The sequence below is a fragment of the Anopheles merus genome, chromosome 2R (genome assembly GCF_017562075.2).
Source record: "Anopheles merus strain MAF chromosome 2R, AmerM5.1, whole genome shotgun sequence".
NCBI lineage: Eukaryota > Metazoa > Arthropoda > Insecta > Diptera > Culicidae > Anopheles > Anopheles merus.
In genome coordinates this window covers 49,022,330-49,049,382 of record NC_054082.1, presented here as the reverse complement: position 1 = coordinate 49,049,382, position 27,053 = coordinate 49,022,330, and the positions used below count along the sequence as shown (strand labels likewise).

At 46.0% G+C, this 27,053-nt stretch overlaps 4 protein-coding genes across 6 annotated transcripts in view; 2 read left to right on the top strand and 2 right to left on the bottom strand.

Moving 5' to 3' along the window:
- The window catches only part of LOC121601543 (G protein-coupled receptor kinase 2), a 64,712-nt gene extending 64,540 nt beyond the window's left edge, over nt 1-172 (bottom strand). For both annotated transcript variants that reach the window (XM_041930359.1, XM_041930373.1), the window contains exon 1: nt 47-172. The gene's annotated coding sequence lies outside the window, so the exon portion shown is untranslated. The remainder of the gene's footprint in view (nt 1-46) is intronic.
- Nucleotides 173-1,606: 1,434 nt separating this feature from the next.
- On the bottom strand, nt 1,607-12,327 carry LOC121600241. Its single transcript, XM_041928673.1, has 11 exons — nt 12,045-12,327; nt 11,379-11,856; nt 4,771-5,529; nt 4,404-4,692; nt 4,231-4,333; nt 3,575-3,661; nt 3,241-3,254; nt 3,115-3,147; nt 2,082-3,050; nt 1,898-2,000; nt 1,607-1,827 (listed from the first exon to the last, which is right to left on the bottom strand). Exons 2-11 carry the CDS (start codon nt 11,379-11,381, stop codon nt 1,740-1,742), a joined length of 2,448 nt encoding a protein of 815 aa, XP_041784607.1. The 5' UTR covers nt 11,382-11,856; nt 12,045-12,327; the 3' UTR covers nt 1,607-1,739.
- A 2,423-nt stretch (nt 12,328-14,750) lies between these two features.
- On the top strand, nt 14,751-15,349 carry LOC121603630 (39S ribosomal protein L55, mitochondrial). Its single transcript, XM_041932655.1, has 2 exons — nt 14,751-15,039; nt 15,104-15,349. Exons 1-2 carry the CDS (start codon nt 14,845-14,847, stop codon nt 15,248-15,250), a joined length of 342 nt encoding a protein of 113 aa, XP_041788589.1. The 5' UTR covers nt 14,751-14,844; the 3' UTR covers nt 15,251-15,349.
- Nucleotides 15,350-15,930: 581 nt separating this feature from the next.
- The window catches only part of LOC121603629, a 64,263-nt gene continuing 53,140 nt past the window's right edge, over nt 15,931-27,053 (top strand). The window contains exons 1-2 of one of the 2 annotated variants that reach the window (XM_041932652.1): nt 15,931-16,061; nt 20,864-22,021. In XM_041932652.1, coding sequence (XP_041788586.1) covers nt 21,845-22,021 — 177 coding nt within the window. In that variant the 5' untranslated portion in view covers nt 15,931-16,061; nt 20,864-21,844. The other variant, XM_041932654.1, reaches the window with a different exon arrangement.

Here is a 27,053-nt window from a genome sequence, read left to right as displayed (position 1 = left end):
ATGCGAACCCGCTAGATTGTTGCAGACGGAGCTTTTTCGAACCTACCAGCAGGCCAGTTGGAACACACTGAATTGCCCTGAACGCGTTAACTTTCCGTGGACGACTCGCGACAGCGACAACGAGACGCACATCCGCACGCTTCGAGAGATGAGAGAGAACTTAGTTTTCAATGCTTACAACTTTGGCCGACGGTAGGGCACGGCTGTCACGCACACATTAGCACGTTTGGAGGCGTAGGCTGTGGTCTGGTTGTTTGTGAGCTAGCCTCAGCACTGTTCAACAAGCTCGTACGACATATCGTACAATATGGGATTTGTGTGTGTTTTTTACAGTTATCTTCGTTGTTGTAGTTATTCACTATTTTCCTAATTTATAAAAATATAAATACCTAATTAAAAAACACCACCCAAACTACACACACATGCTTAACGTAGTGGGGGGATTGCGGAATCAGAAATACTCAAATCTGATTCCGTTCACGGAATTAGAATCGGTTCCGCAATCAGCATCAGTTCTGAAAACAAAATAAGGAATTTTAGAAGCAGAATCAGTTCCGGCATGAGAATGGATCGTTTACAAGCACATTTACATCCTTTGTGACTAATAAAGAGGTCGCTACGCTACGTCCAGTACATACGGACATAGAACATGGGATCATGTTGACAGTTAGAGTACTTCTTTTACGCAGATTCGCAAATACTCGATTTTCTAAATTTGACAGTCCTTTCTCGTTCGGAGCCGGTGTCTTCCGGAGTCGCCTGAAGTCGGAGTCGTTCGGAGTCGAGGTCATTCAAAAGTCGTCGGGAATCGGCGGGAGTTGGAGTCGTCGGGATTCGGCCGGAGTGAGACTTCGAAACAAATGCCTAAATACGAAGTATACGCGCAAAGTGAAAGACAAAAAACGCAACGAAAGAAAATGCCTGATCACAAGCACATTGCACCAGACGGCTCCAGTTGACTCCGACCGACTCCGATCGACTCTGGGTGACTACGAAAGACTCTGGACGACTCCGACACCCAACGACTCCAGAGTGGTTCTCATTTTTCTGGAGCCAGAATCGCACTAACAAAAGTCGAAATTGGATCGGAGTCGTGGATGCGCTCCAGAAAGCACATCATTAGTTCTGCATGTTTTTTTTTAACTTTTCTATTCTTTTAATTGAAAATGGTCGACCAAAATCTATCTCAATGTTTATTCTCGTGCAGATGCCAAAACCGATTCCGATTCCAGGGAAAATTTTGATACTGGACCTTATTTCAATTTCGGCATTGATTCCGGAAACCTTTATCAAAAGGTCTTTATTTTTCCGATCAAAACTTTATTTTTCTCCTTACTAGTTCATTGAGCACTTTAGCGGTGGTTTAAGTCGAGCAGTTTTAGTTTGGAAAATTAATATTGATTCATGATAGAAAAATGTCCTTAACGATTTACTATATGTTGCAGCAGGGCATAACATTTTGAATAAAATATAGATGATTGGTTCTTCTTAAAAAATATTTCAGGATTTTCCGTCGCTCCATTTCCTTTACTTTTCCACTTGCAAATCTTACGTTAATTTCGGATTCGGCTATTTACTATAATCCTTGTACATACATAACGAATGCTTATATGGCCTCTAAATGTAAAATTTATTCAATGAAATAAGTCTTTTAAATTTATCAATATCTCTAGCATCGTATTAGCTAGTTCTTGGTAATTTCAATCCGATCCTACAAGCGGATTGCACCGGACATTCGTTTAAGTGGAAATATTCTGCCTAGGAGCGGTAGTCACGCTCCCCGGTCCGGGATAGTTTTCCCCGCGAAGTTCAATGTAGTTGGAGTTTCTGAAGTTAAAAACAAACAGGAAATTAATGAACAGTTTTAGGAATAGGAAACGTATTGCAAGTAGCTCACCTGTACAATATGTAATGCTGCACAATGAAGAGTACATCGAACAGGACGGAAAACAGTCCCAGACCAAACTTTGCCCCATCTCCGAAGATTGAATCCCAATCATCTGGAAAACACAACAACAAAAATTAAGTACACCAATTGAAACATGCGACCGTTTTACGTCTACAAAACCAATCCTGCTCACCATAATTGTATCCGTTGACTAGCATCTGCAGCATGCTGAACGATCCACCGGTAAAGTCTAGCAGCACATTACCGATGCTCCAGCCAACGGTGCTCTTGCGCCGGTAGTTCAGCACGGCCTGCGGTACGTACTTGACCAATGTAACGGCTAGCTTAATGTAGCTAAGGTTGTAGAAGAAATCCAGCCAAAGGTACGTACCGGTAGCAACCAGCACGCCCGATATCATCACAACCAGGGCGAACACGGTCATGATGGCGCGCGCCGTGTAGGATACCTTCTGTTGGCCACGCTCGTAGAAGAAGCACTGCACAATGATCAGCCCCGTGGCAAAGACGGCATGAAGTGAAAACGCCACATCATTTGCCAGCACCGGGATCAAGCCGCGTGGATTGCGCCGCAGGTACTCCGCCTGTACGGAACCGTTCCAAAACAGCGCACAGTTGAAGGCGGCATACATCGTGTGGCCTAGCAGGTTTAGCGCGAGGTAGTCAAACGAAAGGCCGACTACGCTGGCGCGGGTCCGATTTTCCCATATCTGTGGCCAGAATGACCACGTCCAGGCGAGGAAGTACGTCCAGCCGATCACGGACGATACGCTGATAAGACTCCACGATTTCGCTACCGTGACGCGCACGAACGCTTGGCTTTGGTCGACCAGTGCGCTGGAGGGAGAGAGATGGGCCAACAGATCGAATATGCCTGCCCGCAGTCCGCGCAATGACACGCGCTCCGAGCGGTCGATAAAATTGGAAGGTGGCGGAGTGAATGCGATCGTACTGGGTGTCACTTGCACGTAGGCATTGTCGTTAGTGGCGTTGGTTTGCGTGAAATTAACAGTCACCGGTTCGGACAGGGGCCCGTGTAAGCGAAGCGTTACATTCTTAGTTTGACCCACGATAATCGTCCTGTCCTGTGGTCCAAACTGTACGCGCAACAGCGTTTTGTTGCTTTGGGCCGTCGTTGATGCTGCTGCAAGGGAAAACACGTGTTTATCATTATTTTACCTTCAAAACAATGATTATTAATAACTTACCAATAATCAGTAATAGTCCAAAAACCCATTTTGCTAAAAAAAATAGAAAAAGAAAAAAAACAAAATTATTATTAAAGTGCTATTCTTTCAATATTTGAGGCTGCAAAAAAGAGCCACAAAGCACACAAGACGCTATATAACTAAAATTAAGCAACAGATTCATTCATTCTCATTTCACAAAATCTTACTTTATTTTTTCATCCTTATTCGTCAAACTCTAATACGAAAACAATCAATCCAACGAATCAAAAACGCAAATGGCATCCACAAAGGTTGGCGGTACCATTACGGTACGCCACCAAAAAATGAAACTAAAGCTAACCTATCACCTATGGCGGATGAAGCGCACGCGAAACAAGTGAGGAAATGCGTTACAGCTAGATGTACATTTTTATCGTAGTCTCTTAGGATTGCTTATGCCTAATGCGGTCTGAGTGGAGCGGACACAACCATTTCTTACGGCAGACTGTCCTTGCTTCCTCCGTTACTCGCGGTGGTGGTCGTTGTCGACGAGTCTTCCTGTAACGTTTTCTCATTCGCACGATTCCTGCAATGTACAACGTTGAAAGTGGAAATGTCATTTAAATTTACAAAACAGGATCAAAAGTTCATTTGGGTTAATCTGTTGAAAAAAAGGTTAATCTAGCATAGGATTAGCTGTATCCGACGAACCGTATATTTGAGTTTGTGGTTTGTTTTCTGTTTGTTATGTTTCATTCCTACCCCCGGGGTGAGTAGTGTGTGTAGTTGTTGATGTAGTTGTTGTTGTTGTTCCGAGTGAACGATCTCTCGTCACCGTGTAACAGTTTATTAAGGGTGTTTGACGTGTTACGGGCGTGTAAGTTATTCAGTATCAGTGCTGGTAATGGCATGCGGTTGTTTGAGCAATGTTTCTAGGTTAGATTCGATAGGATCGATCCGTTTTTGCGGTGTTCTGGAAAGAGGTAACATTGGAGAGCTGGGTGTTATGTTTGGTTTGTATGCAATCGGTCCTTCCAAAGTGTGGGCGATAGAGTTATAGAAACTAAACGAAGGCAATAGTAAGTTGGACTAGTGTGGGGTGGATTTGCATGCATGTACCAAATCCTGCAGCGGACTCTACGGAACCACTCATACCTGTAGAGGACGTAATGCTGCACCATAAATAGAATGTCGAACATCACAGAGAACAGTCCAAGCCCAAACTTGGTAGGATCGCCAAATATCGAGGCCCAATCATCTGGAACAAGACATAACAAAATTGCCTTTTAGCCTTTTACAGATGGTTCCAAGAAATAGCACAAACTTACCATAATTGTAACCGTTCAGCAGCATCTGAAGCATACTGAGCATGCCTCCGGTAAAGTCAAGCAGCACATTCTCTATGCTCCAACCAACGGTGCTCTTGCGACGGAAGTTCAGTACCGCCTGCGGTACGTACTTGATCAGCGTCACCGACAGCTTGATGTAGCTCAGCACGTACAAAAAGTCCAGCCAGTGGAAGGTGGCCGTACCGACCAGCACACCCGCCACGATGATGACGACGATGAACACGGTAATGATGCCCCACGCGATTCGGGACACTTTTTGCTCACCACGCTGCACCACAGGCAAAAAAACGGCAAAGAAACAATAATTTGAACATCACACTATCGATCAAAATCGCTCCCTTCTTACCTCGTAGATGAAGCACTGCGTCACCGTGAGCAGTGTAGCGATGGTGGCGTGTATCGAAAACGCTACATCATTGGCGAGTACCGGGTTGAGACCGCGCGGATTGCGGTCCAGGTACTCCTGCTCGATGAAGCCGCTCCAGAACAGCGCACAGTTGAACGCGGCGTACACCGAGTGGCCGACGAGATTCAGCGTGAGAAAGTCGAACGACAGTCCCACCACACTCTGCCGCCGATAGTTGACGATCATCTGGGGCCAGAAGGAGACGGTCCACGCCGCAAAGTAGATCCACCCGATCACGCTCGAGATCAAGATGATGGGCTGCGAGTTGGCGACCGTCACGCGAATGAACGCGGCCGCATCATCGATCAGCCCGGTCGGTAGCACGTTCGCATCCACGTCGAACTGACCAGGAGACAGGCCGAGCAGTACGATCTCGTACACCCGATCGATGAAACCTCCGTCGCCCGGGCTTACCACGATCGAGGTGGGAAAGATCTCGACCAGATCGGTATGGTCGGTGGTCAGGTTCAGCCGTGCGTCCTGGGACAGCATCCCCCGCACCTTGGCAAAGAACGACTGCCGCTCGCCCACTATGACCGTCACATCCTGTGGATCGAGCACTACGCTAGCACCGATCGACGTTTGCGCACTGCACCGGACGGTGGCTAGCGCGCACAGCCAAAGTATCGTCACGACCGGATTCCAGCAGGTCCTCGTCATCTTCAGCCGATAGTTGCAAACACTCTGCGCTGGCAAGACCTAATAAAAAGAAGGCAAGGGTATTAATAAGCGGTCGCATTTAATAGCATTCATCAATCAGCACTAGTTTTGTGTGTTCGCCCGCCTCCTTTCCGCCCGGTTCATGCATTTGTGCCAGCAAGGATTACATTAGCAAACAACTGTGCAACCCACCAAGACCATACTGTGGCCGGATCGGATTTCCGGCTGCGTCGCAGTACACACCAAGACGTTGACGCAGGGAGCGACACGTGCCGAAAGCCAACCGCACGCCGCCGGCACCGAGCTCCAAACTCATCGGAATATTCATAACGCTCACTCGTCACTTTCGCGCACAATTTCGCGTGCGCCTTGCCGGATGGCGAAAGTTGACAGTAAGGTTTCGGTGCGGCTCCACAAAACCCGTCCGCCCGTCCTGCCCGCAGACCGCAGACGAGACTTGATCTAGAGCCCGGGTAAACCCAGCATCGAGCGTCGAGATGGGGATTTTTGTTTCTTGCTTTTGCGTTCACACTAAACTCAACTTCAACGCCTTCCTCTGTGGCTGTGTTTATGAAGCAACCATCATGGTGCCATGCGACTGACAGCCAGCCTGCGAAACGTACTTGGTTTGCGGTCCGGCTTCTTAAGTTTGCTAAAGTTACAACTTATCCGGCGGCAAGGCGGGCACGCAATCGAGCTCGCTGGTGGCAAAAGTTGTCAAATGCCGCCCAGGGTTGAATGGGAATCACCCCAACGAACCGGCTCGCTCGGAACGGAAGGAAACCACCGGCGCCACGGAAAGGTCACCTACCTTCTTATTCGGCCCTCCCTCTTTTTTGTGCAACGAGCAAGTGGCTTGAAACTTACGTCAATACCTGTGCGAATAGACAACGAACCTCAAAATATTACATGATAAGCTTTACAACTTGAATTTTCATTTCCAAAATCTCTCCTGCACCAACGAACGATACAAAAAAAACAATCATACCATATTACGTCAAAGTCCGCTAGGAACCGTTGGTAACCATGGCTACTTGACGAGGTTTATGTGTCACCATTATTGATGATCACTTGAACTTTGCAATGTGCTCAGCTCGACCCCCTCGACGACGGCTGATGAAGTGTTGACCTGTGAAGTGGCCCACAACAAAGCATCAAGTAACTGGCGCCGTTTTGAAGTGCAAATAACATTCCACCCCTATGTTGGTCACCTGCGTAAGTGTTTTTAATCTTGGCTTTATTTTAACGAAGATGTCAAGCAAATTGCGATAAACAGCGGGCCAATAAACCCCAAACACTACACGCCCAGCGCGAGTGTGGGCAGGGTTTTTTTTTTTTTCAAAACAACTCGTTTCCATCGAACCGACGGCCAATTATTGCATCGCTTTGCACCTTTGCACCAATCATAACACGTACAAGTAGGTTTGTATGCCAACGACCACCAAACAGAGAAAGAGAGGTAAATACTTCTAACGGTTATTTTGTATGCACCTTCCCAAAAATCAACACAATCCACACACACACGCACACGCACTTCGCTTGTGTTTGCCACCAAAGTGCGTAGCACCGACAAATCTCGCACCACTGATAATAACATGCAACACCGCGCACTAGCCCACCATGCCACTCCCACGCCATCCTATCGCCCAGCCTTGGCAGGTTACTCGGAAAACGGAAACGAAGCACTCACCGAAGGCGGCGTGTGTTTGTGTCCTAACCGCTACACTGACCGTCAGTTACTGAGCCCAAAGGTGGCAGCGAAGCTTATGATCACATACTAGTGCGCGACCCACTACGGACGGGCCGGTTGTAATGTGCAGTGCGCGCATGTTGCACCTCGCAATGCATCGCACTGTAGGTAGGTAAACCCGGGAATTCCCAGTCGCAGTGGAAAACGGATTCCAAGAGCATAAACACACACACTTCATCTTAACTCTCCCATTTGCAGCGCTCAGATCAGCAGCCAAACAGCAAGGGATATTTGTACTTTCGAGCAGTAAAACGCCGTATCTTTATCACCTCCTTTTCACATGCTATCAAAACATCATGCGCCGGCAGGTAACTCACAATCAACGACACTACCACTACACGTTGATAGCAGCACTACGGTTGGGGGTTGGAATTCTCCCGCGTGGCAGTGACTGTGTTGACGCGACACTGATCGGATCGGTCCTTTGCCAGTGACACTGAGCAGCAGCGGCACCCTAACCCTCCTCCCATAGCATTGCGTACATCGTGTGCCTCGATTTTGCAGCATTTGCACGTGTTGCATAACAATCAACCCAAGTAGTCGGTGAGGTGAAAACGCGCCCACTTCTGTCTAGGTGCAACGGTGCGGTGTGTGGTTGTGTGTGACCCTGGGGATGCCGTGCAAAGGGGGAGGGTTGCTCACTCGCTCGCTCTGGCACACACGCGGCAACACCGGATAATATGAGCGAGCCAATAACCCGTCCACAGCCGCGCTAGCCATTACACGGCTGACATTGAACGGCCGAGTGATCGAGCCCCCGCTACCCGGCTCCACAGCTGCAACTGCGCCTTGAGAAAACCCGCCACTCCGAAATTCGAAATGGAACAGGCACCCGTAGGGCAGCCCCGAGAGGGCAAACACTTTCAAAGAGTGGTGGCCTCGGGGATAAAAAAAACCGGAACCGGCTCTGTCCGTCCATGTCCACTCATCCCTGAACTTAACCTACAAACACAGGCACACACCACCTTTCCTTTCCTGGGGCAGTGTGATCGCCGGCTGTGGGAAGGGAGGGGGGGGGGGATTTGCTTCGTATATCGAGAGACTACCAACCTGCTTTTGGATGTATCCTGCGCGTCCGGTAACGCTCCAAAATGGTACACAATAACACTGGTACACCCTTCCGAGATGAACGCAGACGGACCAACCGGGCACAAAAAAGACGTTCTCTTCTTTTTCTTCTTCCTAGATCCCCTCCTGCTCCTCCTGCTGCTTCTCGAAGGCACGGACGCAACGGCACGTCAAGCACACGAAACCGAAACACACCGCGGAATGCGAGAACCACTTGCCAACTGTGCGCTTTAAATACCGGACGCGGCTAGCCGACCGTGCGCGCACACACGATCAAAACACGCACACACTTGCCCACGGACACACGGGCACGCTTGTATGTGTGTGTGTTTCTACATTCTGTGTGCGTTCGGCTTGTGCGTCCATCCATCATCATTGAGAGCCCGGGCGATCGATAATTGCGTCTGCTGCTCCCTGCTCTCGGCTTGTTCGGCCAATTAGCGCGGCCCGGCAGTAACTTTGATGCCGAGTTTCGTACAGAATTGGGCTCAGGGTGCGTTGGCATTTCACTTCGGTGCTAGAAACGGTTCCTTCCATTTCCGGGAACATCCAAACGGACAGTGTGCGCGCGCGTGTGTGTGTTAAACGGTTGTATCAATTTCATTCCGTTCGTAAGTTTGTTAAAAGCCCCACCAAAAGCCATTCTAAAGGGACGGTGTAATAGGATTAGATGTGTACAAGTGGGACGCACTGGTTATTCCACACACTAGGTGGAAACGTTTAAGTGGATTTTAACTGCAATTCTCCATTCTCCATCGGGTGTGCAACAATTAGAGCAGAATCGGATACGATTCTGCTGAGTCACGTGCACTGTAATCAGTCGCATCACCATCCGGCCAGCGGCAATCCAGCGTCTCTGTTATCATGCAACTGTTGCGTCAACTGTGCGTCCCTTGTAGTGATGTGCTCTTTGGAGCGCTCTCACGACTCCGATCGGACTTCTACTATTATTAGTCCGATTCCAACTTTGACAAAATCCGAATCACTAGTTCTGCGCGGAGTCGGAGTCGTCCGGAGTCGTCTGGAGTCATCCAAAGCCGTCTAGAGTCGTTCGGAGTCGTCCGGAATCTCCCGGAGTTGTTGGGAGTCCGAGACGTCCGGAGTCGGAATCATTCGGAGTCGTCTAGAGTTAGTCGGAGTCCTCCGGAAACGGAGTTGGTCGGAGTCAACAGGAGTCCAGTGCAGTGTGCTTGTGACTCGGACGACTTCGGACGAATCCGAACGATTCCGGACGATTCCGAACGACTCCGGATAATACTGGGCGCCTACCTTCCGGAGTCGGTTCCGAAATTATCTGAGTCGGATCGGAGTCGACTCCGGATTTTTGCCACTTCACCCATCACTAGTCCCTTGCGGTCGTGCGCTTCCAACAATGGAGGACATTTACTGTCAATTGTTCCCGGCGATGATGAGTTTACAACCGAGCGGACGATTAGATACCACCGGCAAAGATTTACAACTCGTGTATGACTTTAGTGTGCAATTTATGGGAATTTCTAACAAGCGGCTTGGCGGTTCAAACGTTGCACTGTTTTTTTTTTTTTGCAAATTTCCCTTGCGATGGAGAAGATAAAGAAAGCGAGAGGATGTTTTGCAAACATTCAAAAGCAGTGGTCACTTTTTTCCCCATTCGTCATCACACTTGATTGGGACATTCCAGGGACTTCGTATTTGATGTACAAAACCGAATCCAAAGTGGGACAAACCACGTGCACTTGTTTTTGATTGAGAACAGTGCAACTGCAGTGCAGGATGTTTGTGTCGCGAGTTCCATCAACTATTTCCCCCTTATTGCATCACACCACATGTTTCATCTTAACTGATAATTTATCGCCGATCAGATCACTCGTCTCGATCACCTAATGGAGTTTGCTGCAATATCACTCACACACACGCACGCGCACAATTTCGATAACAGAAGGAAGTTCCATAGCTAACGTGCTATCGTGGAAACTAAAAATCATTGCAACGCACCGCGTCAACAGTACCACGTGGCAAACTCACTCTCTCAAACGGTCATAATTTAGAAATCGACTTGTAACATGGCACACTTCCCGTGACAGAGAGCTGCATCATCCGTACCCGACTGGATGGAGAAAAGGTTTAAACCAAACAACGGGCGTTGCGGCGTGCCATGCTTTGCAACGACATTGATGGACCAGCTGTAACAACACCAACAGGTCCATGTTTTTGCCTTGCTCGGCTGCAATGTTTGCCTAACAGGCGGGGCAAGATCTTTCACCGTGATAGACCCGTTGCTAATGCTTCATCGCACAAACACGTTCCTTCCTTTTACGTAATTAATAAAATGTAAGCCACATCTCGTGCTCGAGCGTCAATGCTTCACCTGCAAATTCTCTCCTCTCTGTGCAGCGGGCGTGTTCGTGTTCTTCCGATGAAGATGCTGCTGCTGCTGCTGCTCCTAGGTGCTGCTGTGTTCCGCCACACTCAGCGCTACCGTAAGACTAAATATCGTACCGGGGCAGTATCTTTTGCACCTACTACATCGGCGACGGATTTGTACCTCGTGACGAGCGCGGACACGTACGCGGTACGCGCCTGGCCCAAATGGTTTGCAGCGCACTAGTGAGTGAACAAGTCGGAACGCAGCAAAAAGAAAAAGAAATCAAGTTCGAATTGCGTCCGGCATTTTATCGGCAAGCGGGCTGCGGTATCGCTACTCGATCGGATCTGCGATGCGCCTGCGATGTGATTGAGCAAGCTGGGCTGTGGGGCGTCGGAAGGAACCCCGTGTGCCTCATCGTATCGCCGGCCCCGTGCGAGCCGTTAAGGAGACGAAATTAAAAGTGACAGTCAAAACAAAAACAACACTACAACAACGCGTAGCACAGTGGCGGCTAACTGTAAAGAAGACAAAGTTGTGGTAAGATTTTATCTAATCTAAATAATTCCCATGCAGCCCTCCCCTTCCCTTCGATCCCGTATCTCGCGCTCGGCGGTACGCTCCATCGAACGGGCGACCCCCCAAAGGCTCTGCATCAAAAGGAATAAAAAGTGAACAGAAAGGAGAGCTTAACAATATGATTCATTGACGCCAGACGTTACTTACCATCGGGATCGGAACTGCGGAGACATTCAACCAGACAAACACACACACACTTGCACCACTTTTCACGGCACTGCACTTTCGCGGACAACATTCCCGCTGACCGTCGTCGCCAATTTCAATTTGTTGTGATTGCTGCTACCATCATACGGAATTGCGGAACAGGCCGTGCGATACGCAACATTTACGGCACTGATTAAGAACGATCAAGGGTTGGCGCCTTCCACCGTATGGGGGAAGAGGGAGCAGCCACCCATCGGCAAGCGCAAGCCGGGGACTAAAAATAAATCACGCGATCCGAAACGATGCATTTCACTGTTCATCTGTGCGCGCTGTGTTAGGCAATCCTTCCATACCACATGGGGGCAGTGAACGCACGCCTTCCGCAGCTAAAAACGAGACCATTGATCGGTGCAAGGCATCTTCGCGGCAACCATGACTAGACAGAACAGTTTTCTTTCGCGATCCGGTGCGCGACCGGCTATGAATCACCGGACCAGGATCGGCGTACCAGCGGAGCAAGTTGATGACGAAATGAGACTAATTAATGCACTATCGCTAATTGGGCCAAGTGTGACGCGTTGTATGCATTGTTGAAAATGACTTGCTGATAACAATCGGTGGCATCGATGTGTGCGGCGGAATGTTTGCGCGAAGCTTTTCACTTACCCGTTCCGCAAACGGCAGCCATAGCTGCAGAAGTTGTCGCTTTGCTTGATGGGACCAATTTGGGGCTTTATCTTAAGACTTGCACGAGCACCTTCATAAAAAGTGCAACATTTTGTTGCAAAGCAAACAGATAAAAGCACTTCTAGCAGCGTTTTTGTTGGTGGATATTGCTTTCCGGTGCAATGTTGTTTATTGTTTTGTTTGTTGACAGCTGATTTGCTCGTGACAGCTCGCTGACGGCGAACATTCAAAATTCAAACGAAGATCCGTTACAACCATGTTATCGTTTGTTTTTCTTTTCCTAAACCATCACAGGCCAATGCTCAGTAAGAGTCTCCATTGTCGAACTGTAGAAACACTGTTAAATACGTGGCAATTACTCCGCAGCTCTGGGAACAATATAAAAATAAACACGTTGCTTCCTCTGTGAAATCCTGCTGTTTTGTTGTAAGCGCTGTAGATAACTTACCGCATAGATCAAATTAAAGCTTAAATTGATTGATTTCAGGATGCGAAACTTTGGCTTCTGCTCAGCCACGTACAGGCTGAAACTAGTGATCATTTGCTCACACTCCACATTTTGTATGTTAGCCATTTTCCCAACCTCACAAAGTTGCTGCTCAAACTGCTGCAGTGCCTTTTCCGTTGCTGTACACGCGCCAACTAGCAACATGTCGTTCAGCGCCAACGGAAACACCCAAGTCATCATCATCGACAGTACCTGCTGAATGGAAAATCCCATCGGCATGCGATACATGCGTATTGCAAAAAAGGATCGATCCGTTAGGATCAGGAAATGTTCGAAAAAAATCAATATCAACACCCAACCGTACACTGCGCAAAAACTTTCAATGATTTGAAGAATGTGCCGATACAGCTGTATCATGGATCGGAGCTGCTGTTCATTGATGGTGGTTTTTCGAACCAATTGTCGCATTTCAACAATCAGAATTCTCAGCAGCAGGGCGAATAATCCAAACGAGGCACACACGGTTGTGTCCGACAGGTATGCGTAAATTCGCAAACCATATAGTATTAAATGATTAATTTGTGATACGAAAAGCACTTTCGAGGTGAGAACCATGAACGTGAGCAGAAAGCCGTACGGTGCAGACAGCACAGCTACCCACAGCCAAAACAATTGGAACGGACGCTTCGACTCGATACTGCACTGGAACATGATTTGGATCTCCTGTACCTTTGCTATCAACTGTGCCCAACATTGCGCCAATGAGTGTTGCGATGCAGGCCAGGCTATTCTGATGGTGCATATCACATTGAACGCAATCGCCACCAGCGTTTCAATGATGACAAAGTAATAAAACAGCCTGACCTGGTTTGCTGAGGTATGCAAATGGAACAAGCAATTAATTTAGCTACAGTCAGCTTATTTAATACCCGGTGCAAATTACCTTTCGATCGGCATATGACCGGTGACTCGTTGTTGTATAAGATGAACCATACCGCCAATAATATGGCCAGTCCCAACATCGCCAAAATAAACTTTGGAGCCGCACTGCCCGACTTAACATTTCCCCGTTTGTCGACGGTTAGTGAGGACACTCCGAACACGTGCTGGGCCCGTAAGGTCCATCGAAGTCGTTCCAAAAATGCTCTATGCTTTTTAAGACCAATCATAATTGTTGTTTTGTGGCTGATCGCTCTGCAAAAGAAATCGCTAACCAATTGAGCGGATAGAGGAGTACTGAACTTCTAGGGCATATGTTCTACTGATTGAAAGTGAGAGAGGCTTGCCGCCAATTGATATTAATTATTAAATGTCGATGGCAGCCGGCTCGATTATGTCAAGTCCTTGAGCATTGTTTGTTGATTGATTATGCAGAAAGGTTAAACTGCGCATGCGTAATTGATGAGACCCAATGAGACCCATGTTCTTCCACAGGAAGTTCGATGGCAAGGAATATTTGGATAATGTTGTTCAACATTTGTAAACAGCATACAGATCAAACAGATCCCGCTATGATAGCTATGATTGCTTTCTATTAAGTTTCCGTCCAGTATGGTAGATCTGTATTGATGCTAAAAGCAATCAAATAAATTTGTTTTGATAATCTTAGCATTGAAATTTTTCAAATGTTAAGAAAATAAAGAGATCTAGAGATCAATTAAAAGACAGCCATAAACGTGCGTCGTTTTAGCTGGCCCGTAAACGCAGCCCGTGAAGTCTTTGTATGGCGTCTACAAGAACAAATAGGGCGTGGTAGGCCCAAACTGAGGTGGCAAAGCGTCCTCCACTAATGCCGGGATAACGGATTGGCAGACGAGAGCGCGAGACCGTGAGCGGTTTCAAACATTCCTGAGACAGTCCAAGATTTACTTGTAGCGCCGGATAAGTAAGTAAGTAACAAATGTGTTTGCAACAATTACATCCGTTGTGACGTACATGGATTTTTATAGATAATGTTTTTTTTGCTGTTAAACTAAACTGTTAATTCGTCGTTTTTAAACCATCTTATTCCAAAACTTTGTATTTGTTCATACATTTTAAATTTGCATGGAAAATTTGTTCCATTTGCTATAAAAATGAACATGTAATTACATTTAAACATGTAATGTAACAACCACCGTTCTTAAGCGGCTCTTTTAAAAACTCGAGCAGCTTGATTATTACAGCTTGAAAGGCGCGAGTACTCTACTGTAAACTGCTCGAAATGTCATCTGTCAATGCTCAGGCCGGACAAAAACAATAACAACAAACATCAAAAACATTACGCGTGCCGTCTCCAGGAGTTATTTAACTTTTACTCATAAAATAGTGTATATTTATCCAACAACAGCAATGCAGTTTTCAAAACTATTAACCAGATTGAGTTTGAACGCAAACAGTAGCTTGGCACGTGGCCTGTCGTCAAACACAGCGGCAATAGTGAAGGTGCACCGTAGCATCTACGCCCGGCGCTATCCCACCATGATGGTGCTGCCCGATGGTGCGACTATCAACCTCAGCTATCACGAACCAAGAAGGATTATTAAGGTAAATGCTTCCGCCTAGCAGTTTGTGCAACTATCTAATGCTGTCTGTGTGGTATTTTTTTTAGCTGCCGCTTGACCTAAGCTTGCTGTCAGAAGCGGAACGTAAAGCACGCATCGAAAAGCGTAAACCAAAGCAGAAGATTCGCATCGACGACGATGTGGAGGATACATTTAGCGCAAACAAATATCTAAAGTATATGAAGAAGAAATAGGCGCTTGGTGTAGCGTGCAGCAGATCGCTTGTACATAGGGAAACATCGTCGTAGACACGATCGAATTCGATGCAAATAAATGTATTTGAATTTGCTCTACATGAACGGAGGTGTCCTTACAGGTAAACCGGGTCTAACTGGGAAGAAATGCATCCGATATGCTGTTTTTGAAATTTATCATTATTTTGTTCATTAGAGGGACATTGTAGTATTCGTAAAGGGAACGAAATGAATGTTTTGCTTGAAATAGGTGATAATTCACTGTCTGGAAATAAGAACAACATCGAGTATATAACCAAGCTACGTAGTATGTATATTACTTTTATTTCGATATAAACTAAGCTCCTTATGAGCAAACATAATATAAAAAAATCTAAAATAATCTGTAACTATTTCCATATCATTCATGATCCAGGCCCTTCCCACGTTGCATTCATTCGACCACGGCTTGACGTACAATGCAAAAGTGTGTGCGTAATACTTGTGCAGGGGCTTACGCCACCACTACAGGCGTAGAATAAGGCATAAAAATATCCACAATTTTTCTCCCGCTCTCTCGCACATACTCGCTGCATCCCTCTCTTTTCCACTCGCACAGCGCGTTCCGATATATGCGTCTCATGTTGTCGGTTGCTCGCTCGCAGAGGGTTCGCTCTGGTGAAAAATTGCACGCACACACCATTCGACGGGCAGCAGCAAAACAAATCGCGCGGCACAACCGTAAGCTGCCGTTTTTTCGTTTCGACGCAGAGCAAAAGCCCCAAAACCCCCAATAGTGCGAAGCAACCTGTGCACAAGCCCTCCAAAATCGGTCAGTAAGGCGTGAGGCGAAAGCGTGTGTGTTTTCCCTTTATTTCGTGCGTCCAACCAAACCGCAGCCATCGAGCGTCGAACTCGCGGGTTGTTGGCATTTCTTCGCAGTGCTGTGTTTTCCCCCCTCGCGGTTGTGCAGTTGCAGTTTTTGGTACTGGAGTGTTTTTTTGTTTTGTTTAGGGGGACCAATTTTCATTACCGACAACAGCAAAGTCGTGCGTGTGAGTGTGTGTGTGTGTGGGCTGTAGTGTCGTTTGAAGGGTTCAATGGGGAAGGGCTCGCGGTGGCAGAGCCTACTGTTGATGTCTACGGTTTGGTGCAACGGAATGTGTCTCAACATCGGTTGGCTTGAGCCTTCCGTGCGTAGAACCCATCAGCCGTGGACAGTGTACACACACACACACACTCTCTCTGTCAGTGGAAAAGCGTTTGTGTGGAAAAGCGACTATGTAAAATAAGATAGCTATCGCATAAGTGCCGTGCCAGCAAAATGCAAGATGCCAAAGCGAGTCTGCAAGGGAACGAGCGGATACGCACCACAAATACGCATCAAACTCTTGTGCCGATGGAAAAGCGCAACATACAGAAAAGGTCAATCGATGTGGGGCTGGTGTGGGGCTTCCTCTGCTCCGTTGCAGCTGTGTTAGTGAATGTACACTTGGTCAGTTGCAGTGTCGTCCCCCCTTTCCTCCCCCACCCCAGATTCGCAAAGTGTGCACCGGAGGAATGCAACCTTTCTGGTGCACGCTTTTCCTTTGCTTTGTGGTGTTGCGTGAAGTATTGCGTGTGCGTGCATTTATGTGTGTGTATATATGAGTGTGTGTTTAAAAATGAAAACACGTAAAATAGCATTTTCGAGAAAAGGGTCCACTTTGAAACTTGAAGTGAAAACACAACGAGAGCAAACAACAACACAGAGAGAGAGAAAGAGAGAAACCCAAAGCCAAAAAAAATGAATCCCAGATCTTGGAAAAGTGACACTTTGCTTGTGGCACAAAATGCGTATGAGTGGAAATTTGTCCGGGACACACTCACACTCCCGGGCCCCAGACTCCTACTGCATCACGTGCGGCGAAAGAGGAACAGAGAGCGAACGATGCGCATCTCTTATCGCTCGCTCTCGGGCTTGCTCCCCATCCCCATTTTCATCTCTGTGTGCCCGGGGGGAAAATGTCACCCACAGCAACGGGAAAACTGTAGCCTGTGTATGTGTGTATGTGTTTTTGTTGTTGTGAGTTTACATGTGTGTGTGAGAGAGAGAAAAAGAGAACATAGCAACAACCAAGAGATCGGAGCAGATTGCGAGAGAGAGAAAGAGAGACTGATCTAGAATTCTGCGAGAAAAAGATGAAAATGTCAGCAAATGTCAGATTGTTGTTGTTTACAGTTCCGCTCAAGAAGGGAAGCATCCTCCCACCGTGTTTCTGCGTTTTGTTGTTGTTGTTGTTGTTGTTCACCGGATGCTGCCAGAAACTCCGTAGGACGACCGATCGGTCGCACCCTGTTCTGCGGATCGTTGAGATCTGACGATGCTGCTGGGTGCATTTTGGGGGGCGAAGCAGAGTCGTGCTATTTTTAGAACACATCTGCCGACCGCTTTTTGTTTTCTTTGTCGTGGAAATCCATCAAACCCCTTGCTCGCTGGAAAAAGGGAAAATGTGCGTGGCGTGGAATTCGCTTTAAAACTTTTAAACTCCCGTGAATCTCCCTCTCCCTCACTCGTTCCCACGTGGGGAAGTTACATCCGGAATGCAAGCAGACACAATTATTTATGTGTGGGGATTTTAGCGGAGCAAAGGAAGCAGTTTGTTTTCTCAGTCGATGCTCACAACATTCCGAATGTGTGGGGCGAAGGGTTTCCCTTTGCTGACGCCACGCCATCCACCAATGTCCTCCTATCCCGGGGCTCGACGCATCCGGCTTAAGGTGGAATGGAGATTTACGTCAAATTCATCAGCCGAGCGAAGGGCGGGTTGCCGTTTTCCCTTCCCCTGCCGCTCCGTGGCGTGTGTCCGTATCCCTTTCATATGTGGGCCAGATTGACGCTTCGGCGGTGTCTGGTAGCTTTGTGGTAGCGCGGATGCTTGCTTTGTGTTTGGGCGCGTCGCCAAAAATCAAGACGATGTTCACCCATCCTCCCCGCCCGGTAAGAGAGAACTAAATTTAAAGTGGACAGTGGAATGTTTTTCCTGTCGATGTTTTGCCTTAGAAATGGTCCGAAAGCAAAACACTTGAATTTGATCGAGAGGCCAAATCAACTTCATCCTCCCTCCATAAACTTCGGAACGTTTTGTAGGAAAGATTTGGAATGGTTTATAGCAAGATTTCCCCTATCCAGAAACACCCCCAAAAAGGGCCGGAGGATATAAAACAGATTCTTCATTTGGTGACGGAATCGAACAGAGCGGTTTGAGCTCTTGGAACGGATGATGAATAATACTAAAAAACAAATAATTCATTTATGAATCGCTTCAGGGATTTTGAATATTGTTGATTATTTAAAGAGTTACTAAAATGCATCGTTCCGACGTATTATCGTTGTGGTTTATTTTATTTGCGGCGATTCTGTCGTAAATTGATCGTTCATTCATGTTCTGGCTTCCGGTGGAACGTTGCCAAATTTCGGAATTTAATTATACATCATCCACTTGATTACTAGCCAATCTAGATGCTGTGTATATTAAAAGGGATGAACGGGATCTCTTGGGAGGAATGTTTATTTGTTTTTAACATGACATTTTTACTTATAAACAGCACCTTTTTCCGAGACTTGATCATTTTGTTGAACTATTTTACTCTTTTGGGAGGATAAACAACACTTTTGTTGACAGAGTACCTAAATGTCACGAACCATACTGTTGGTCGGGCAACCTTTTGCGCGTGACCATCATCTATTGTTTACCAAAGTGTTGGCATCTGCATTTCGAAAGATTCTTTAGAAATATGCTATCAACAAAGTCGATTGACTGTTGATTTGGTACCCTAAAATGTCATTTAGAGAGGGGGATAGAGAGACTGGAGCAAAGAGCACGAGCGCGTGTTGATAGGACGACCTTGGTAGTTGAAACGCTACGATAAAGAAAAAATCAAATTCTTATCTGCCAACACATATCAGAAGAATAAAGGTCGATTGAATTGATCTTTTGGACGCGATCGGGCAACGTTAAATGTGTTGTGAGCGTCCGTAGGGCAAGTCGCTTTTTTCGCTCTAGAATTTAGTTTCTGTGTAACGGAACCGTACAACACGGCAGTCCCAGATACCAGTGCAGTGTTGCTTATCTTATCTGACGAGTGCTGACGAGTGGTTTTGCCTATTTCACTATTGCCCCGTAAAGAATTCCATTCGGCCTGTCACTGTTTCTTTTAAAAATAGTATTGCGTCGACTTCCCCGTGATTGATACAGGGCTGCTCTCAACATCGTCGGGCAATGTTTAAAACTTTGAAATGCATATACATTTTTACAGTGAAAACTGAAGTGTTCACATGGTATAGGGTTAGATGACATTCCATACACAATCCACAAAAATGGAATGAAATTTGATGGAATTGGAAATGACGCTTTAATGTTCATCTGGCCTGAAAACCCCTGGCCAGAGAAGCTCTTGACGGGTTTGTGAGGTCAATACACATTCGTAGCTGATAATGTCATATCAAACCATCAAATAATTACAATCAGTTTTTAGAAAATAATCTAACATGCATCGTGATAAGATTTTCCTCGGAAAAAGCTTATCGCTGTTACGAACTTCAGCATTAGTTATTGGAGAAACTATACCTCCGGATACATGTTTGTTTGAAATGTTTTCCTTTACTCTCAGTGAACATTGTTGCTGGGTTTCTTTGTCAAGTATAATATGATAATTGTTCATTAAAAATTGCTTCAAGCAGTTTGAATAATCATTAGTTTGTGTAATCTAAGATAAAAGTGTAATATATTATGATCCTGTTAAACTGATCAAATTGTTTAACGAATTTTGTTCGGATGGTAGTAATGTCTGTTATTCGTTTTATTACACTGGTTTCAGCGGGATGTTGATGATGTTTTTAAAATTATTATATTAAAATTAAATTATTCGATGGATGCGTCGGCTCCTACTGTGCCAAATTGATACCCCTACGGGACCTTCTTCCTCCCCTAGCAAGAACTGAATATCCGGCTGCAAGATACTATCAATTTTCGGAAGCAGTTGCAGACCGGCATGGCCGCGTATGTCTTGCAATGCCAAAAAGAAGAAGATATCATGATTTTTCTTAGAACTAGATTCAATTCATCTGAAAAGCCCTTTTCGCATCTCAACACACTAGCGCGTGTACGTGCGTCATTTGATCAGCGGTAAAGTACACCTGGGCCGAAGGAACACACAAACACACCAACATCCGCGTTATCACACCCACGCGCACAAAGCATTTATCCGCACCTTATCGGTACACGCGTGAAAAGTATCGCAAGTGGCACGAAATCATGACGGGCCGCTTTACACACACGTTTTGCTGTGATGATTTCCGCGTTCGTGTGTGCGTGTGAAACCTCTGCGTCTTTGCGCCTCGGTTGCGTTTAGTAACACACCTGGCACAGAAGCCGTGACACGGAATAGCGGAAACGTTAGTGCGCTTTTCGCCGGCGGAAATATTCATCTTTTCGCGTGTTGAACTCTCCTCCCCAGTGAATTCGCACCGTAATCCTGAAAAATCGAATTGTTACGAGTGTGAAGGCTTTTATTTTTGCTCCCCTCCTTCGAAAAATAAATTGGGAAAAGAAAAGTAACGTTTTCCATCACGACTACCATTTCCACCAACAGGTGACAGCGGCGGCGGCGGCGGCAAGTGTGAAGTGAAAAACCCTATCCCCCCTTCTCGCGAAACCTTTTCTTCCGCCGCCTATTGCGCCAGAAGGGGAGACGTTCTAGCGAGCGGCAGTGAGCGGCAATCGGCAAATAGTGCAAACGACGAGCCCCCGCCCCACCCCAGTGCCCCAATGGAAGCGCAGTGTAATGAGAGCGCTAGAGGGAGATAGCCCAAGTGCTGGGCGAGAGCGAGCAAGCGAGAGAGTGGGAAAGTGCGCGCGTACTAAAAGCTAAACCCTCTACACTCTCTTAGCCTGCTGCGCCGGCAGGATGAATGCACTCGATCAGCATTCGTAAACGGGGGAACAACAACACGCGGCCATTCGTCCAGCGACCGTGCGTACACAAAGTGTCAAAGCCGAATCACAGCTGCTGGGGTGAGAGTCGGCCAGTGTATGTGTGTCTGTGTGTGCGAATAGTGTGCAATTTCGTGAGATTAAATTCGTAGTGGATCCTTTTTCAGAAGGATTAGAAGAGATGATCAGTTTATAGCGAAAAAAAATGCTCCCTAAAGTGTGTGCGTGCGTGTGTGGTTGCCAAAAGTACACAAATGATGATGCGCAAGTAGGTGAATGGCCAGTCGGGCGCATTTGTTAGTGGTTCGGGATTAAGCGTCCACAGCACAGAGGAGCGAAAAGTGTCCACAGTGTAAGTGACGGGTGTGCGCGCGTGTGTGTGTGCGCGAGTGCTTGATATCGTCTTATCTTTAGCAACAAAATTAAAAGTAGTGCTTGAGGGGTGGCACAGGTGTTGGCCAGCACAGCACATTCGAGCACATACTTCTGCCACCGCTTCTCCCAGCCTCCCGGCGGTGGTGGTGGTGGTCGGCCCCGCTGGTGCCCCGCTGCGAGCGATGTGCGTCGAACGGTTCGGCTCGACGGTGCGCAAACACACTCACGCGGGCCTGCCGGTGGTGGTGGTGGTGAGCTGATAAAGATGAACGTTGGACAGCACACCGGGCCGGGGCCGCCATTGAGCCGCAATGGCTGCTCGGACCGTTCCGTCACCGGGCCGTCCTGCCGGGCGCTCCGGACCGCCGTCTCGGCGCTCTACTGTCTGGACGATTTTCACCGCGAGCACATCGGGTCCGGCTTCTTCTCGGAGGTGTACAAGGTAAGGGGGGGGGGGGGGTATCGATTTTTTAATCCTCACCCAAGCAAACTCGCGTATAAAACAAATGATCATTTTATTATGGAATCAAACAAACCATTCCATCACACAACAAAACCCATCCACGCACTGAAAGACGCGTGCATGTGTTGTCGTGTTTAAGAGAGACACAAAAAAGTGCAAACAAGGTGAAATCAGGTCCATTTACACCATTTCCCCTTTTTTTAGGTGGCATTGTACTTGAAAACCGCAACACTCTGCTTGCTGGGTTATTGATTATGCGTGTAAAGGTCAAGCAATTCCGTCACTTTTCGCCAACCCAATCATCCCCAAACAGATGCACTTGCGCGCATTGCAGCTAAAGGCTTCTTTTCCCCTTTTCTCCTTCCTTTATGCATGGCTTTATGTTGGCAATGTAATTTACAAAACGCATTGTATCGACCCGACATCAAAGAGGCGGCAAAAAATGATCATCACAAAAGTGACGACGCCGCGATCACAAGCGGGCTTCTTCTCTAGCTGCACGTGATATCGTGTAGATGGGTGTTTGTGTGTGTCCGTCCTTCAATACAGACAGCCATACATACAGCCGCGATCGTGTGTGATAAAAGCGATTTTCTCTTTTTCATGCTGGAAAAAGCGACCAACTTTTTTGTTTTGCTTGAGGAGGAGGAAGCTGGCGGGGCTCAGATGATGGGCAGCCGAATGTTTTCATTTTCCCCCCACACCGGATAAAAGCTGCTCCACCCGGTTGGTCTGGTGTGTGATACTGGAATGGAATGGAAGGGATTGAAACCGTTTCACTTTTTGGCGTCCTCTCCCTTCGGTCCCTTTTGTTTGGTTTGTCTTTCAATCGAAGCTTTGTTGCTTTATCGCTTCGATAGAGAGAGAGAGGCTCTGTGCGCTATCGTTGTGATTGAATTGGGGTTTTTGATTTCAGGTTAGGTGGACAGTTAAATATTGCATGATTTGTAAGGGATTGTTAAAGACTATCTCTTAAAGAAGCCGTTGCTGTCGTGTGAAGAGACACATCGAGTCTCGTAACATATTATGGGCATTAATTTACATCTTGGTTAGTCCATACAATATTAATTCTCGTGGCATTGCTATGGATTGGTATATAATACATGTATTTAAAAAAAATAATGTTTAAGATTTATTTTATTGGTTGACGAACTGATTTCTTAGCCCACTCGATGGTGCTAATATAACATTCATCATTTTTGTTACACTTAATATTATTTTTTTACTTTGTTATTTGAAAGTCACTAAATGTCACAAAAATAAGGCTAGATGTGCTGTATGTGATTGCTTTCTTCCGTTTCCTCGGTCCACTTAACTTTTGCATATTTTTCCTACTAGTTCGATTGCATTGAAATGATTACTTGTAAGATGTTATTGGAATGGGCAAGAATTGAGTGGGGGAGGGGGGTTGGGTGGCCTAAATTGAAATCACTATATTGCTTAGGTTAGGTGGCTAGAGTTTGCCTAAAGCTTCTCAGAAAAGTTGTTTTTTCTTTCTCACTATCCACTTTTTTAGTTTAAATTTGTTCCATTTTTCCATTAATTATAGTGGAACTTTTAATGAAATCTATTTATTGTCATTTTATTTTAAAGGTGTTTCCAAGGGCATTATAAATACGCAGGCTGATGTATTTTTTTGTGGAAAATTTGTCTGTACCTTAAAAACAAACAAAACATTTCTTCCGCTTATTTAATCTGATTAATATACGGAACACAGGATGATAAGATCAAGGACAAGTTCAGTAAGAAATTTCAACATGGAATTATTTATTTTTGGTAGTTATTCTTGCTGAAAATGACTCTGCTTTAATATAAGTATTTAAATATTTAAATGTACAGCAAAATTGATTGTCAAACCCTTGAGCTACTCCAAGTAGCACTTAATCTGATTATTTGTAAAAAAGGGTAATAAAATGAATTTCTCAACCGTAGAAAATAAAGTCTCTTGTGAAAGCACAGCTACTGTGTGCTTAAACATTACCCAAATCCGTGATTAATTGGTGAATGCTTTCGATAATCTGGTTGTACTGTCACTGTGGCACGATTCTTTAGTGTCGGTTGACTTGCTGTCATTTGCCGAATATTTTCCACCATATGCCCCTTCCTTGCTTTACAGCACATGCAGCGCTTACGGATGATTTAAGTTTAAAATTTTCTTTGCTCTCTTGCTCTCTATTTTGCTGATTTTTCCGATTATACGCCCGGGAATCGAAGACTCGGGCAACCTGGCAAGCTGGACACAAAACATAAGCAAATCGAATTGACCGACCGCAGACGAAATCGCGAAAAAAACCGCCAAAACACCAAAGCGTGTGCCGCGACCAAATGGCGAAAGTGGAACTGTGTGGGGCCAACTCAATCTTTTTTTTTTATTTTAGTTTGTGTTGCGAAAATCGATCCACTTTTCACGCGGCGTTAGCTGCCCGTGGTGTGCGTATGTGTCTGTACGGTCATGCTCAGTGCACCGTTTGTGGACAGTTTAATTTCGGCCCATACCGGGCTCGTGCACGTTGGGTAATGGGGGTTTTTTTGGGGGCAATAAAATCAGCAAAGAAAATGCCCTAAGTCTTAAAAAGAAACAATTGCGCCCGATTGGGCAATTAGGCGCGAGGTGCGAGATCGGGATAGTTTCTTTCATTCCGATTGTCAATGGTTTTGATTTGTTAACTGTTTTTTTTTTTTACATTCACCAATTGTTCCGATACTGGTGGCAGTGCACAGCAGGGGGGATCGAGTGGGGTATGAAAAACGGAGCTTAATTTAGCGAAAGTTGTTTCCAATTCAATTATGAGCCCCCAGGGAGGAGGGATGCTGTGCTATGCTCTGAATTTTCCAAATTTAAGTTCCCTAATTGAAATATTAAACGTATCGCTTGTGAGATGCATGCGCCTTCCCGCCGATTGTTGGAGCCTGCGAAGAGCGAGGGGGTAAGTGTGTAATTTGTAGCGCCTTAGATTTCCAATCGCTTTGCGACCAAACGCTGATCGGAAGGGTTCGGTTCTTCATTGAGCCGCTTTCACGCTTGGCGCGTTATTTTAGCAGGTCAGTGTTGATTGGGGTTTTGTGGTGTGTACCACTATCTCTTCCCTACAACACCCCACGTCCCTCTAATAACACTCCTGGACCGGCGCACTACAGTGGATGCTTTATCTCACCCGGAAGTCTTGTTAAAAAGCAGTTCAACACTATTAAGTGAGATGGCAGGGAGCTGTAATAACCAAAAAATAAAAAAAAAACATACACATACACAGAACCGTTTGAGTTGTATTTGTAAGCGTCCCTAGGAAATCATATATGCCGGCTCATAATTTAAATGTGATAGAAAGCCGGTTGAACGCTTTCCCAAAAGTATATGCACTTTTTCTTCCATTTCTCATCGCGATCATCTCATCTTTGAAGATTAAGAAAAAAAAAACCCGTTTTTACTTACATTTCTCACAATTTGGAGCATTAGTTTGGTGTTTTTTTGCGAGCTTGATGCAGTGATACGTAATTAGGGGCGGAAAATGATGCGAAAGATTGTGTTGTTGTTGCTGCCGAATTATGCTTTAAGTGGCGATCAATATAACATGTTTTGGCTGGATTAGGTCAACGCAGTACGCTAATAGCGGGAAACACATCAGTATCATGTAAAAAAAAGAAATAATAATGTAGTCAAATATTACAGAGATTTTGTTTACTTTGTATTAAAAATTATGTGTAAAATACATAGCGTTTTGCATAAAAAAACATCAGTATTTTCTTGGTTCCATATGGTAACGTTTACTACAACCTGATATTAAATAACGAAATAAAACAACCGATATTGTGAATTTCCAAAAAATCATAAAATACAACAAAAAACCATAGCACAGTGTCAATAAATCCTGGATAAACTTTGATTTTACGATAGTGGGAATTTTCTTCTTCTTCTTCTTTTGGGCTGAACAACCGTTGTCGGTCAAGGCCTGCCTGTACCACTTGTGGACTTGGCTTTCAGTGTCTTGTGAATGACCCCCCCCCCCCCTAGCAGGATAGTTATCCCTACATATGGCGGCACGGTCTATTGAACCCATGACAGGCATATTGTTAAGTCGTACGATTTGAGGAGTTTTCTTAGGCAGAATTAAAAAGGCAACTAGTTCAATGAACAGCAGCCGTTGTGGTTTAAAGAGCTAAATTCTATAAAAATGTTTAATTATTTCCATTGGAAAGGGATAAGTTAATAGACCCAGCATCAAAATGAATGATGATTTTAAGAAGGCCCCTAGACAGGCAACAATCACCAATAACTCTCTTTTTCGTATTGAAGAGCCTTTAAGATCCGCAATAAACTGGACTGTGTATGTGTCTAGATTCCAGCACATACTTTGATGTACGCCTCGATGAACTTCGTGCCCCATCCGCATGACGATATTCTTATCGGTTTGTCATCACGAGGACTGCCTTGTGGCTTGTTTGTTTGGTTTCGATTGGGTTTTTTTTGCTCTGTTCATGTGTAACAATGATTAATGGTGACATATTTTGCCATCTGTATTGCCGGTTGCTTGCACAAGAGCCAGAGCGCTGATCACTTATCACGCTGAATTGCCGTTCCGGTGTAGCTCACAAGTGTAGTGTCTGTTCGAATTATCGCGCCCTCCAAACATACGGCACATACGCAGGGTGTGTGCGTAATAGCTGCATTGTTTCGCATGTTGCGAAGAATGTTGCCATTTGATTGCTGTCTTTTCTGCACATAAACACACGCGGCGGGAAAATAAAGTGAAAGTAATGCTAAATTATAGTCTTTCTTTTCTCAAATGCCCCAAACATACCGATCGTTTTGGGCTATTCGCTCCCAACACACACACACACAAACACACGCTGGCACTTGTGTTGGCGCCTCTCTGTCCGTCAATGCATTGTTGTTCATCTGGTCGAGTGGTGAGGGAAGAGAGCGCAGCGCGGGTATGCAGATGCCAAATTCCCGCTGCCGCCGTCGCCGCTGCCGCCCCCTGCAGAGCATATGCGTGCAATTTTTGGCATGTGC